We start from the raw sequence: 14,564 nt of genomic DNA, 5'->3' as shown, positions 1-14,564 counted from the left end.
TTATTTTTATGTTACTTATTAACTTACTCATAACTAACAAAAAGCTAATAAGTAACCAATAAAACAACAACTAACCATGAACGTTGTACATTGAAAGCATTTTACTTTCCTTGAGAGGAGAGAAAAAAGAGCGGCGATGAGAAAGTAGGAGAGAGGAGAGGAGGAGAGGAGCTGAGACGAGACGGGTGAGGAGAGAAGGAGAGGGTGGGGCAGCAGCGAGTCAAATTAGAGGTTGATGTAAATCCATCTGCTGGGCTGGTTCGTATAGGAACACTGTAATTCAGACGCGTTGGTCTTCAAGAACATGGCGTAGAAATAGATGGAACATGATGGGAATGCAGGAACAGAAAGAGCATGTTTGAGGAGCAAGGGAGGGTCAGCTGTTCCTGTGGTGGAGGGGAGGACAGATTAGGCCCCATACCAATCAGCTAAATGATGATGTTTAGCGGGTAAAGCCTGGGGATCTGTATCGCATTTCGCCGCAAAATTAATACATTGAAAGGGAAAAGCAGAGGCTGCTGACTGTAAACAAGTCTATGTTGGACAATGTTTTGCTCTGAAGTATAGAGATGCTCCTCCAACACAGAAAATCATAATGGATTATGTTCAACACTTAAAGCAAAGTTTTTGACGTGAAATTGTATTGAACTTACATATAGCCCACCAAGGAGATACCCCAAGGAACCAGCGCCCCACAGATGAAGAAGCACTTCACTTTTTAAATTAGTTGAATGTGCTGAGTTTAGTGTTATCTTTATTTCATTTCCCTGCAGCAAGCTTTCATTTCCATAGTGAAAGCTCAGTGCCTTGCTTTGTGTCAAAGCAGAAACTAATATTGACACAAGCGATTTGTCTTGACTCTTGAGCGTGTGGACGTGCCCGAATGTTGCAAGGTGCTAGTAATTCCTGATAACTGATGTCAACAAATCACATAATGGTGCTACGTACAGCAGTTAGCTCTGTGTGTCTGATCACACGTCACCAAGGAGATCAGGTTATAGGTTTCTCCAAAGGATTGAAGAACCTAATCTAATTGTGTTTGTTTGAAATAGACAAAACTATGAATGTATGGAGCTATCAGGAAGAGAATAAAACCCACAGGTCGACCATTGCTCAAATTCATGAATATTTAAATGAAGAACTGTATTTTGATGCTGTGCAAATAGTCCAACACATGAATTTCTAGCTTTTAAGTCAACACAAAGTGTTTAGTAGGTGAGCAGGACTTGCACTACCATCGATTTTTGTTCACCAAATATTGCAATGTACGAAGTCTGGCTCTACCCTTCATGAATAACTATTTGATAACTTTTAGTTTGAGGTTCCCAAGAACAACGTAATGATCCACCTACAAGGAATGAATAGAAAATGACATATGCCTCCCTCTCTGATTTCTTGTTATCATGTGATAACACCATGACCGCATGAGGTCATCACAGGTCTTTACCAAACAAGTTGCGTAGGAGGATGTGGTGATGCAATGGAACCCTTGGCTCGTGAGATGGGTTAAATATTGCAGTAGTATTGATAATGAGGCATCATATAGTAACATTTTGTTAAAGTCCTCATGAAGTGTGGAATGTGAAATGAAAGCTGTTCTTGGTTGTATGATCTTGGTTGGTTCCTCAAGGTAGGACAAACAAGAAATGAAACCTAGGAATATAAGCAGTTCCAAAAAAATTATTTGTTTGCAGGGCACTACCACAGAACAGTTTCAGCCTCTTTTGTTTGACACATTCTCATCAGTCTGTGTACAGCCTTCATGTGAATCTTAAACAAAGCCTTTATCTATACATGGACGACTGACTAAAACCAGATCCAAATCTTCACTGGTACCACAAGCCTTATATCACTAATTTGTATCCCTCCTCCTGGTGTCTTGGCCATTCCTTAATGCGATATTGCGTCAAGGATTACATGCAAAGAAACACAATAGTTGTAGAATATACCTATTTAGAGTATGATTACACCAAGGGATCACGCACTGCCCTGGCCTGACCACGGCTTACGTGGAACCCAGCAGCAGAAACTGCTCTCGTACATCATCTCTCCTCTCTCTTATACCCTGGTAACAGGCACAGGGAATTGTGTGTTCCTTGTTGCCCATGCTGTCATAAGCATCTGTTGAAATGTCAACCTGTTCCTCTGTCCCACTTGGCAGCAACGTCTGTTTAGAAACGTCGGTCTTCAATATTTTGGTCAAAACAATCTGATCTTATCCTCGTCAGCAACGTTGGCCGAGAGTGGTGTTTGCCACACATTAAGGTTGTGTGAGTGTTTTAACACTGAGCTATTCTGAGTGTGTGTGTGTGTGTGTGTGTGTGTGTGTGTGTGTGTGTGTGTGTGTGTGTGTGTGTGTGTGTGTGTGTGTGTGTGTGTGATTGTGTGTGCGTGTGCGTGTTTGTCTTCAGTGTTTGTTCAGTTGTCAGTGCTTAACAAACAAACATAATCTTGGGCTAAAAAGAGGTTGAAACAATTAATAAATCCTCTGTGCCTCTTACACACATTGCGCTAAAGCTGTTGTTGGTGGAACAGGAGCGCACGGTGAACACAAGAGACTGACTGTTCGCTGGAAACAGCTTGGTCACTCCTAAAACAACAAAGTCCTGCTACTTGGAGCAAGTATACACCCCCACACGCCCCAAGAAAAACAACACATTCAGGCAAATTTGAGATAGTGATTTGTAAGCCCATGCCACATGTAAATCTCTGCTACACACCTTTTCTTACAGGGAAATCGTTATTACAGCTTGATGTGTGTTCTTGGACTAGATTTGGAACAAATGGCTTTCCCCTTCAGTTGGCATATGTAGGCACACAGCACAATGTGTTTCAGGCAAGTGCAGACATGGAAGTCCACTAGGGGTTTGAGCCCCTGCCCTTTTATCTTCTTGAGCAAAAGTTCCCTTTTCCTGCGGTTTCCAATATTTAAGGAATGATTCACAGACGGTTGTTGGTCTATATATCTGCCTTTCAATGGGGAAAGAGGGGGCCCGACAAAACTCCTGTCACAAACAATCAACCTCCATTTGACTCTGGCGCACAAGTCTAATCATCCTGAATGACATTCTACTAGCAAGCTTTCAGGTAACATTCAACTTCTTCTACTGAAGTCCACGATAGTGCAGTTCTAGTCTGCACTAGTCCATATGAATTGGCTAGGGTACCTTATGAATTGGAACAAGCTTTACTTTGTTGCATTCAATGAGTGAAATGGCTACCCTGCCCCGTCAAAAACCATGAACTGGTGATAAAGAAATAGTATTGCTATTGTTCAGAATCAAATGGCAAACTTTTTCTTAATATCCTATTCATATATCCTGACCCTATGCTATTAATAGCCAGCTCTATTTTATGTGTTTTTGGGTGCCTTTTGGTGATATCTCCAGGGTGGCGCGCAAAGGAGGGAGAAGAGAAGAAGCAGCCAGAGCCGAAGGCAGTCATTAAGCAACAGGAATTTGTATCCAGTATGCAGACAATCGAAAAGCCTAATGCTGAAGTCAACCTTAAGATAATTATTAGACGAAAAGCAGATAGCTAAACCATTAATACAAGTGTTATTATACTGAACACAGCGATTGCACTGAAAGTAACATTCTAGAAATGATTGACTGGGGAACAACACTTGGAGCATGTTTGGGGCATGTTGATCGTACACTCAGAGTATGTTTCATATTCGATTTTTTTGATAACGGCCATGATTATCAAAATAATTGCGGTTTTCAGAGATTGAGCCCTTAACCCTTTTGAAATCGATGCGCATCCCTAATGTTTTCACTGCATCCCCTATTAAACACATTGATATCTACACTCTTCCTCCATATGTCGTCCAATATAAAACGATGCAATCTACCACTTGAGTCTATTCACGAGTTCATCGTTCCAACTTGAATGACCAGAAGGAAGAGCCTTGGGAACCACTAACAGCAAAACGAGTTTCCCCCCTGCAAAGCAGACAAATATTGTGTCTGGAGCATGCTGGATACTGTACATTTGAGGGAACTCCATGACTGATGATTTTTCATTTAAAAAACAACAACAAAAGTGTTTGTTTTTCTGAACCACAGTGGAACGCCACAGAGGATAGTGTCTCTGCCAAAGCTAACTTGCTGTTCAATAAACGCTATTCATACAATGAACATAAATAAACCATGTATCAACAGAGACTTTCAACAACATGTTAGATATGAATAATAAAATAAAAGGAAATAATTATTAATTTACATGTTATAAGAAAGTCGTTGGCCCCCATCTACACATCTAGAAAGTATATTCGGTCACAACATCTTCCCATGGTAGAACAGACAAATCAATGATATTTTCAATGCCAGAATTAGGCTAATATTTTTCACAGACCATGCTAAATGGACAAATATTTGCCTCCAAAAAAAAGAAGCTATGGATATATGGAACGACAGAGTGCAAACATAGTGCTAGATAAAAGTATTATTAGTAGTAGTAGTTGTGTAGGGTAGTAGTAGTAGTAGTAGTAGTAGTAGTAGTAGTAGTAGTAGTAGTAGTAGTAGCAGCAGTAGTAGTAGTAGTAGTAGTAGTAGTAGTAGTAGAAGAAGCAGTAGTTGAATTTTGATTTGATTTAGCTTTGATTTATGGAGGAGGACATTAGTTGAATGTTGAGAATATATGCATATAAGATATATATTACATACTGTATCATATTATATCATATTCATGGCCTGGGAAATATTCTTTGCACAGCCAAATGTTGGTTGTAGCTGTAACTGTTTACAGAGGAAAAGTCAGCACACACACACACACACACACACACACACACTCACATACTCTCTCTCTCTCTCTCTCTCTCTCTCTCTCTCTCTCTCTCTCTCTCTCTCTCTCTCTCTCTCTCTCTCTCTCTCTCTTTCTCTCTCTCGCTCTCTCTCTCTCTCTCTCTCTCTCTCTCTCTCTCTCTCTCTCTCTCTCTCTCTGAGCCAAACTCTTCAACTCATCAAAAACAAAAACAACATCATTATTTTTATTATAATTATAAAAAATATTAGAATTATATGTATGATATAATAATATAATATAATAACATCATATAAGAATTATTAGAATTGTATAATTATGATTTTAAAAAAATTATAATAATATCAATAATAGGAAGGTCATTATCATCATCATTGAATAATCATTGAATTTGGATTTCCTTTAAAGGATAGTTTGAAAACAAAGACAATCAGGGAGCTGGGCTCATAACGGTCCTGCAGACTGGCCGGCTCAGTAGAGGTAGCAGCATGCTTCCCATTCACTATCTCCTCCACTCATCCAGTCAAAGCAGACAGTGCTGCATTCACATTAACGTCCCAATGCAACTCACCGAGATTTCGCAAAGGGTCGATAGACTTCGATTCGGGGGTCCCGGCTCCGTTCTTCTTGGTAGCCGCTTTGCTTCCGCTGCCCAACATCGTGCAGAGAACCGCGATGGTTTGATCAAACCAAAGTGCTCGTGTGTTACAGTAGTCGTAGTAACGGTACTACAGTGAGAATGCAGAATCACTTGACACCCGACGTGAGTGGTGTAGATCCTCCGGGAGGGCTCGGAGGCGCCTCGTGAGTTCAGCAGACAGTCCCGTCCTCTCGGTCGATGACGTCACCAAAGGGGCTGGTCGCTGCAACCGAGACGGCGTAACTAAATAACCCGATTACGACTCTTCATCTCTATACATCACCAGTGCGCTTCGGCTGAGACACCCTTGCACGACCCAGTACGATATAACCAGTGCGTGATGTTTAGATGTGATGTGTATGGAGCCCACTGTGTATAATGTTTATGCGGAGCCTCAGGCATCGAGTTGTAATATAGAAGTAGGTTAGGGCAACCAAACCAGCCACAGGAACCAATGATGGCGCAGCACATTACTGTATCATATGCCGGGAAAATCAGAAGACGTTCTTCCTCTGGAAGAGCGCCCTCTAGCTGATACCTATGTATTACTGGTCTGGTCGTCTTATTAAAAAAGATTACATTTGTTTATTATTTATTATTACTTATTATTTGTATGCAAGAGGTGTGCCTGTGTGTGTGTGTGTGTGTGTGTGTGTGTGTGTGTGTGTGTGTGTGTGTGTGTGTGTGTGTGTGTGCGTGCGTGCGGGCGTGTGTGTGTGTGCGCGTGTGTGTTTGTCAGTGTGTGTGTGTGTGTGTGTGTGTGTGTGTGTGTGTGTGTGTGTGTGCGTGTGTGTGTGTGCGTGCGTGTATGCGTGCGTGTGCGTGCATGCTTGCATGCGTATGCGTGAGTTAACGGAGTTGCACCATTTATTTTGGCGCCGCATGGTGGCTGTGGGTGTAGCCGCATCTTTTGTACATAGTGGGGCTGCGCATGCGTGCTACAAATTAAATTTCACTATTTACCAGATTAAGAATAACCATCTGAGTCATGTCTTCATTGACCAGATTCATATATAGGCTACATATTAATTTATGTATGTATGTTTGTGCATATAAGTATGTATCATTTTGATTGAATTTAATTGATGAATCTATGAGTAAATTAATGAAAAAAAGAATTAATGACAGACCAAACTAATGAATTAATAAATGAATAATGAATTAATTGGAAGCCCCAGTATCTCTGGTATCCCAAAACGTAGAATGGGCGGGGCTTGTTTATTGTCATATGACGTGACACGGAAGTGTTTTCTCGGTCAAGTCAATTCTCAAGTCGACGTTAGTGCCTATAAACTTAACTTTTGTAAGATCTTTAACTACGTTGATAAGTCCCATTTACCAGATCTCCTTGGGACTTTTGGGGATTAGTGTATCTTTCTTGTTTACATGTTCACATGGTGGTTATGGACAGTGTAAAAGGACAATACAAATGAGGTAGGCGACTAATATCTTATGTACTAATACACTGCGGCCAGTCGCTGACTTTCGGGGGAAATCGCTCCACTACCTCATGCAAATGTTAATTTATTGTGTTGTAGTGTTGACTACCACATTCCGAGGAGACCGGACAGCACCCTCCCACTATCGGCCATGCCCGTACCCACTGTGGCCGAACCCGCACTGGACCACCAGAGACGCTTTGAAGCTGCAGTGGATGTCATCAAAAAGTTACCTAAGAATGGTATGTTACCGCACTTGTCTATTGGTACAGGGTTTGCACTTCATTCGAATGGCTTAAACTCCACGTAACAGCTCTTCAGATGGATAGTCCTCCTGTCCAGCACCCTCACCTAATTCCATCCCAATCCGGTTTTCAGCAAGGATTAGCCTAAAGTGTGTCGCCAGGTGCCTCAGTTTCACTTTGTCCGAATCGAATAACAAGTTCTCTTTTAGAGAACAAGCCCTGACAACTAAATGTATGCAGCAACGGGCTCCACAATGAACACCTGTCACCCGTATCATTAAATATTAATGCAATTACTTGGTTGTAGATCGTTGCACTCTTGCTGCTAAAAAGACAACATTGTAAAAGTTGAATCGTTGATAATATCCGCAAACCAACACTGATTGCTTATAATAGTATAACAACATAGACCTTATAGCCTAGTGTAATTACGTTTTAGTTTTTCATTCATAAACTAGTAACATCAATAAACCACGTGTCTTCCACAGAGAGGGTTTGACAGCTCAGAGCTAAAGCCTCTCTCTCCCTCTGCTGCTGTAGGGCTCTACCAGCCGTCCTACAGGGTCATGCTGCGCTTCTACGGCCTCTACAAGCAGGCCGTCTGCGGGCCGTGCAACCAACCCCGGCCCGGGTTCTGGGATCCGGTGGGCCGCTACAAATGGTCTGTGTCCACCACTACCTGCTTGTCCCTTTTTTGTTTTCCGTTTTTACTCTCAACACCAAGTGACCCATAGGACTACAACTGGGTCTGTAGGACAGGCCACAGGCTGTAGACCTACTGTACTCTTAATACTTAGGGACCAATAGGACTACAGCTGGGTCGGCTTAGCTCAGGAGGTAGAGCAGATGTCTTTTTGTAAAGGTGTCTTGTCTTGTAAAGGTTGCTAGTTCGATCCCCAGCTCCTCCTGTGTTGATGTGTCCCTGAGCAAGACACTTAACCCTAACTGCTCCTGACGAGCTGGCTGTCGCCTTGCACGGTTGACTCTGCCGTCGGTGTGTCAATGTGTGTATTAACCGATGTAAGTCGCTTTGGATAAAAGCGTCTGCTAAAACGCCCTAATTCTGTACGACACGATACGATGCGTCCAAACTCACCCTAAACTGATGGATCCCCAGGGATGCATGGAGCCGTATGGGGGGGATGAGCAGTGAAGGCGCCATGGCGACTTACGTGGATGAAATGAAGAAAGTAGCAAAGGAGGTGAGTCCTGCAGGTCCTCCCTGACCCGGTGCAGTGCACCCATGAAACGGCCTTCGTTGGACGTTGTCCTGCTTCGGTGCACGTGACGCATGCTGGTTTAAGGAGTGGTCGCTCGGGGGGGCGCGTACCGACCCACTCGTCCCGATGCCCTCGATATTTGGAAATACTTGACGTGTTGTGAACTCGGCAGGTCCTGGAAACGCTGCCGGTGAACGAGAAGACGGCGTCCCTCATCCATCACTTTGAGCCCCTCTACCTGGTGGTGGACGACATGCCTCTCCCCCCGCAGGAACTTCTAGACCTCCGCCAAGGTCAGTCCTGACCAGGGCTGGGCAATAAGCCAGTGTTATTGTTTTTCTTTGAAAGGTGCTGTAGGGTGTGGTGTCATGTGATGAAGATGTGGACTTATCGCGTCGCTCAGGTTTATGGCCCTTTTATGGCGCATTAATGATAAGATTATGACTGTGTCATTACTCGCACACAGTTCATAATCCATATTACCTCAAATGCAAGGAGTTTCATCCACAGGCCTTAGGCGCAATCACAATTATGTTGCGATTATTTACATGAAAATGTTGGAGATTGTCACTTAAAATAATAAGGATAATGCACTTAGACAATGAATGTGCTTGTGGGTCATGTGTGTGATGTTTGATCCTCTTGTGTCAGGTGTGAATGGCAGCAGGCCGGAGAAATACCCAGAAGACATGAAGATGAGTGAAGATGAAGATGAGGGACATGAGGAGGCTGAAGATCTGGCTGCTCCCTCTCTAGAGACAGGCCCCGGGGTCCCAGAGTCACCAGAGTCACCAGAACTGTCAGCCAACCCACTGAATGGTCAGACACACAGATACACACACGCACAAAAAACACAACACGACACCACACACGTTAAGTAAGGAAAACAGGTTCAAACTCCTACCATGAAAAAAAACATCTTATTATGAGTTACCTATTGACAATAAATCGATTGACCATCCATTGTGTATTATTAAGCACATTTCAATGTAACTTCTTGGTGTGACATGGCTTCACTCCGGCTGTCTCTGCGTGCGTGGCGTGTGTTCTGTTTAGACTCCGGGCTGTCTGAGGGACTGGCGCCCACCAGCGACTCGGAGAGCGAGATCTTCTGCGACTCGTTGGATTCAGAGGAGCAACTTCTCAACACAAAGGCAAGACGTGTGCTCTCAACCACTCCGGTCCGGTCGATCCCTGACCCTGTTCTCAGCCTTCGGAGAAGTGAATTAACATCGCAGTGTAATGACGTGTATGAACAGCACCAGAATGTCCCCGTCAGGGATTAGCAGCAGCTCGTGTGAATGACCTGCCACGTGCGCGTCCCTCCACAGATCAAGACCAACGGGTTCCAGAACGGGCACTCGGACCCTTCGTCACACCAGCCCTGGAGCCACGAGACCGTTGCCGGGGCAACGCAGGTGGGGTCGGGTCAAGGTGGCGAGGGGGCGGGGGAGGACAAAGGCCCGAGGAGGAGGAGGAGTCACAGTGGGAGAGGCGGTCCCGAGCAGGGCTGGAGAGAACGTAAGTGTGTGTTATATGTGTGTGTGTGCGAGTTAATATCTAAATCCTACACATCTGGTATAAACCCCAGGCTCGTCTTATTCTTAAATCAGTATTTTTTTCCCGCACAGGTGGCGCCCCTCCTGGCAGCCCCAGACCTCCCGGTCGTGGGGCTCCTAATATGGGCGGGGGCGGCAGGGGCGGTCCCGAGGGCGGGGCTGAGCGGCTGCACGACGCCCAGCTGCAGCAGCAGATCGTGGTGGCCCTGCGGCGGCTGAGGGAGGACATGCGCAGCGTCATGGAGCGTCTGGAGGCGGTGGAGCATCTCGCCGCGGCACACGTAGGCAGTGCTGGCTTGAAGCCTTAATGTTCTTAATACTCCTCCACACTGCTACGGTTAGGGGTTACGGGGAAATGTGTCTGGAAACCCCAGTCGCACCCCACAAACCCTGATGCAACCGGCTAGATCTGGGGCTAAGAGATGGATTTGTACGCATTCCGATTTGAAGGCCAGAAATTGAAAGCTTCTGCTTAAATCGTTTGGATTGTCCCATTGCTCCAAGTCCTAATAATGTGCGTCTGTTGGATATAATAATGGCACAAGATTGTGAATGTGCACATTCTCTAAAAATACCACCCAAAGAACATGTTCCCCATATTTATTGTTTCATACAACAATGGAAAACTGGATAGTGGGTCAACGTCTTGATAGTTGGTCTGCACAGGGGGCCCGACCGGGTGTGTTTCTGCTGCCTGCTTTTTGTGGTAACGTGTGTTTGTCCGTCTCAACAGGCCCAGAACGAGGACTGGACGCTGTGCTCCCAGTGTGCAAACGCCTCAAACTCACCGGAGGTCAGTGCAGCAGTAGTTCATATTATCTAGCTTGCTGCTCTGGAAGAAACAAAATATATATATCTTTTGCAAGATAAACAGGCTGTTAGATTCTATAGTCATTCATAGTCTGCTATTCAGAAACAACAGACCGTAATAAAGAATTACGTAATCGACTCAATCAGAATCGAGCATCTAAACAAAGCCGTGTAATAACAGCCATTATAACAGCGTTGTCTTTCGGATCGTTCCAGGGGGAGAAATGGTGGCCGTTCGACGTGTCGGGCCACACCCTGCTGCTCCTGCTCATGTGGCCCCTGGTGGCCCAGGGCCTCGTGATGCTGCTGCGGCGGGCCCAGAAGAGAGGCTGTGTGTCCTCCTGAAGGGCCCCCAGGGGTCGGACGTACTGTGCTGCCCAGACCGCAGTGACCCTTCTCAGTGCAATGGTGTGGTGTGTTCAGAAAGAGAAGGAACTTGGGTCTTTTGCGCAAACTCAGCAGTAGGAAGGGTCAAGGGAATGAATTTAGTGGACACACTGGAAATGATGTGAAGAGATGTTTCAGGATTTGTCTCGCCTTGTAAAACACAACTTTAAAAAACCTGTTATTAAATTATTCTTAATTGATTGTACATAGGTTCTGATTGTGATGAAGTGACGATTGCAGATCTGTATTTGAAGTTTGGACGACAATGGAAACAATAAAACAGATATCCCAGCAAGAATATAATATATACCCCTTTGTGTTTATATGTTTTTGCTTTTAATCCAAAAAGTGATGAATTAGGGAGCCATATGGTATATTGCACTACTATATCCCAATCCACCCACCTCATAGAAAAGTTGTTCCCGTTAAGAGTTTCGTTAATATTCTAAATAAATGAGTTGCTCACTGAGCCCTTACAGATTCGGAAAAGCGACATGGGGAATAGGTTTGTGCTAGTAATGCGGTTAGCTTACACCACGACCACAAAGTCATCATAATTAAATAGGAAAATATAAAAACCCACACTAAAAACCCAGAGCAACATAGAATATCCACCGGTATGCTTTCATGAAGAGACATTTAAAGGTGTTTTCAGCTCCAACACAGAACTGACCGAAGACCTGCAGCCAGGCCCAATCTATAGCCCCTGGCATGGGTAGCTCAGGTGTAGCTCGTTCCCCCAACGAGTCACCGGCCCCACACTAGTGAATCGCCACAAAATGCAGCGATTCCAAAACCACCTGCCAAACTGCCTTGGTGTGTCAAACTAAACTTATTACAACAATCTATTCATCATCAGGATATATATGTATTATAGAACCATTTTCACAGTGGCGTCGCAGAACAAACACAGGTGTCACTAATAACAATTTATGGGTCTGCTTGTTTAATGTACATGGGGAGGGTTAGGGGTAGGGTTAGGCTAAGTGAAGACACTATATTGAAGACATATATTGTCCCCCATTGGGGGACAATATATATATATATGGAAGTATTTTTGAACTTCGAACTTTGAACATTCCATGCAGTGAAACAAAAGCAGATGCAACTAATAATTATTGTTATGAGCGACAGTGTTAATCACGTGAGGAAGCCTCTGTGAAATTTGACAGACATTATGATTGAATGATCGCACTTACTCTGTGGCGAAAGGAACAAACACGTTGGTTTCAAAAACAAATAATTTAATATATTATGTATAATGTACACAGGTTAACTTAACAAGGCTTTGTACAACGGTTACAAAATTGGTCCACGCACAGTCATCCAAGTACATAGAGTACATGCACCAGGGCACAAGTATACACACATGTTTCAGATATGATAAACATGACTAGGAGTCGGCTTTAGGAAGACATGGTCTACCGGTGGTTGCACCACCAGGTCATACGGATAAACAATAGGTTCAATAGGGTAGGAACTTAAGAAACAAGCAATAATTCCACTAGGGACAAAGTAATAAAGTAAGACAAAGGTATTCATGGTTTTAAAATGTCTGTTCTGTTGGTTTGTTATCCTCATATGATCTGATTAATACTGACACTGTTAAGTTGGAGTGTCTCTTGGCATATGTGTGGTGTGTGTGTATAGATATATCAATATCTATATATAGATATAGAGGTAAGATATACAGTTAGTAGCTTGATGATTCATGTGACACATCTGTTTCTACTGTAAATCTCTGGATGAGCGCACACAAATGTGGAATGTTTGGGTTGGGTTTAGGTGGGGTTGATCATGTGATATGATGGATGTTATGCCCCCTCTCTTGCTAGTGAGTCAGACCAATCTCATACCTCGACATGACAGAAGCAAAAGGGACAAATATTGTGTTAGGATCAAACTGAATATATAAAAAAGGACTGATTGCTGAGTTGACAACTGGGCTTATTATAGTTTCAGTGCTGCTGAAACTATTTTAGGCCCTGCATCTGTACAACAATGAATAACTAACATCTCTTCTGGGGTCACAACAGGGTGACGTGACGTCTGCATCATTTTGATGAATGTGGATCTCAAATGTTTCATAAGGCTTCCTCATGTTATTTGTAATCAATTGCCAATTATTTATATCGCTAAATATGGAGAGGTTAATTCCAAAACAGTATTAAAAAAATCTGAATTTCACTGCTTCAGTGTAAAAAGCTTTTATCTAAACAGTTTCAAAAACGTTCAGTAGGAAAGTGAACCCTCATGGCAATTATTTGATCAGTCATGCAGTTTTAAAACCGCAGTAGCTCCAAGCGTCGTGTGACGACGCTCACATCTTAATATCAACGAAGCATACAAGAGGAACCTTAATACAAATAACATCCACACGTTGAAATTAAGGACTTGAACTTGATATTACAAAGTCCTAAAGTGAGGCATCAGGCTTCAAACCTTGCAACGTCGGAGATCCAGTTTCTTTACAAATCGTGGTTGAAGAGATTTTGTACCCAAGACCAGATGAGTCAAACCACTACTGTGTGGCGACGGAATGCTCTCCTTTTGTCCCGGGAGTCCATGGACGACTTCCTGAGGACAACCACGGCATCTGGATCCATGAATCCCAAGGAAGGAGGAGAGAGGGTCGGGGCCTCCGCTGCTGTAGAACGAAGTCTGTCCAACCTCTGTTGAATCGCCACAGGACTGAGAATGGAGCCCTGCGGTGCACCGAAAACCCTTGGCACTCCCTCGATGACTCTGATAACCTCCACCCGTTCTCCTCTCCAATCTTCCGCCTGATGCATCTCGAGGTCCAGGTTCATAGACACCGCTCTCTCTCGCCCTTCTCTCGCCGTGCGGTATCGGACGGACACCGGCTGGTTACACTCGGGCTCCTGTCTGGTCTGCAGGCCGGGGTTCTGGCACCGCCTTCCGGGAGGCAGCCAGGAGGGGATCACGGGCAGTGGCTTGGCCAGGTATCGGGGCCTGGGGTGCTGGAAAGGACTGGTTCCGTACAGGGGTCTCTGGCAGCTCGCATGAAGCCTTGTCGGACACTGATAATAATGAGAGTAAAGGAAACTGCTGGGGCGGGGCTGCACGGGCCTTTCGCCTCGCCTCTTCACCTCCTCCTTCTGCGTCCCTTTCTCCGCCTTCTCTCCGTCGCAGCGGACGCAGTCCTCGGCAGCCTCCCCTCCTTCCTCTCGCCTCGAAGGGTCGCACCTCGTGGGCGTCTCCTGTGCGGCCTCGTCCCCGTCTCCATGCTCTCTCTGCTCCGAGCCGCCGTAGTTGCTGGTTTTGACCGGTTCGTGCTCAGAGTCGTCGTCCGTGCTGCTGCTGCCAACCCCCGCCGGGTGTAGGCTGGGGCTCTTCTTACGCTTCCTGGTCACCGCGGACATGATGGACATGGAGAGGAACTCCCTGGTGCTCATGTCCTTCTTGGGACCCGACGATGGCTGTAACACACGGGTCGGTGTTAGGAAACAACAGGAGTGAGAAGAGCCGTTTCATATTGT

The 14,564-nt window shown here is 44.7% G+C and overlaps 3 protein-coding genes and 1 long non-coding RNA gene across 12 annotated transcripts in view; 2 read left to right on the top strand and 2 right to left on the bottom strand.

Moving 5' to 3' along the window:
* The window catches only part of LOC132445996 (1-phosphatidylinositol 4,5-bisphosphate phosphodiesterase delta-3-A-like), a 24,932-nt gene extending 19,105 nt beyond the window's left edge, over positions 1-5,827 (bottom strand). For both annotated transcript variants that reach the window (XR_009522756.1, XM_060036028.1), the window contains exon 1: positions 5,336-5,827. Coding sequence is in view for 1 of the 2 variants with exons in the window: in XM_060036028.1 (XP_059892011.1) it covers positions 5,336-5,423 (88 nt within the window). In the remaining variant the exon portion in view is untranslated. The remainder of the gene's footprint in view (positions 1-5,335) is intronic.
* On the top strand, positions 2,753-4,792 carry LOC132445997 (uncharacterized). 2 transcript variants are annotated; one of them, XR_009522758.1, is made up of 2 exons: positions 2,753-4,474; positions 4,551-4,792. It is a non-coding gene; the product is annotated as an uncharacterized LOC132445997 (long non-coding RNA). The 2 variants fall into 2 exon arrangements; XR_009522757.1 differs by having other exon boundaries at positions 4,542-4,792.
* Positions 5,828-6,630: 803 nt separating the features above from the next.
* acbd4 (acyl-CoA binding domain containing 4) lies at positions 6,631-11,371 on the top strand. The gene is made up of 11 exons (XM_060037293.1): positions 6,631-6,838; positions 6,943-7,085; positions 7,629-7,749; positions 8,206-8,290; positions 8,481-8,601; positions 8,960-9,127; positions 9,365-9,462; positions 9,640-9,829; positions 9,940-10,148; positions 10,601-10,660; positions 10,894-11,371. Exons 1-11 carry the CDS (start codon positions 6,834-6,836, stop codon positions 11,020-11,022), a joined length of 1,329 nt encoding a protein of 442 aa, XP_059893276.1. The 5' UTR covers positions 6,631-6,833; the 3' UTR covers positions 11,023-11,371.
* A 920-nt stretch (positions 11,372-12,291) lies between these two features.
* The window catches only part of LOC132446821 (rho GTPase-activating protein 23-like), a 44,363-nt gene continuing 42,090 nt past the window's right edge, over positions 12,292-14,564 (bottom strand). For 6 of the 7 annotated variants that reach the window (XM_060037289.1, XM_060037286.1, XM_060037285.1 and 3 more), the window contains one exon: positions 12,292-14,504. In XM_060037289.1, coding sequence (XP_059893272.1) covers positions 13,578-14,504 — 927 coding nt within the window. In that variant the 3' untranslated portion in view covers positions 12,292-13,577. The remainder of the gene's footprint in view (positions 14,505-14,564) is intronic. The other variant, XM_060037292.1, reaches the window with a different exon arrangement.

This window comes from Gadus macrocephalus, chromosome 18 (assembly GCF_031168955.1).
Source record: "Gadus macrocephalus chromosome 18, ASM3116895v1".
NCBI lineage: Eukaryota > Metazoa > Chordata > Actinopteri > Gadiformes > Gadidae > Gadus > Gadus macrocephalus.
The sequence above is the reverse complement of the archived record's forward strand: the minus strand, read 5'-3'. Positions and strand labels throughout refer to the sequence as shown.

Excerpts from the sequence above, each read along its gene's own strand:
- acbd4 (XM_060037293.1), top strand. Across the intron at positions 7,750-8,205 it reads CCGGTGGGCCGCTACAAATG|GGATGCATGGAGCCGTATGG; the intron begins GTCTGTGTCCAC and ends ATGGATCCCCAG. Across the intron at positions 10,149-10,600 it reads AGCATCTCGCCGCGGCACAC|GCCCAGAACGAGGACTGGAC; the intron begins GTAGGCAGTGCT and ends CCGTCTCAACAG.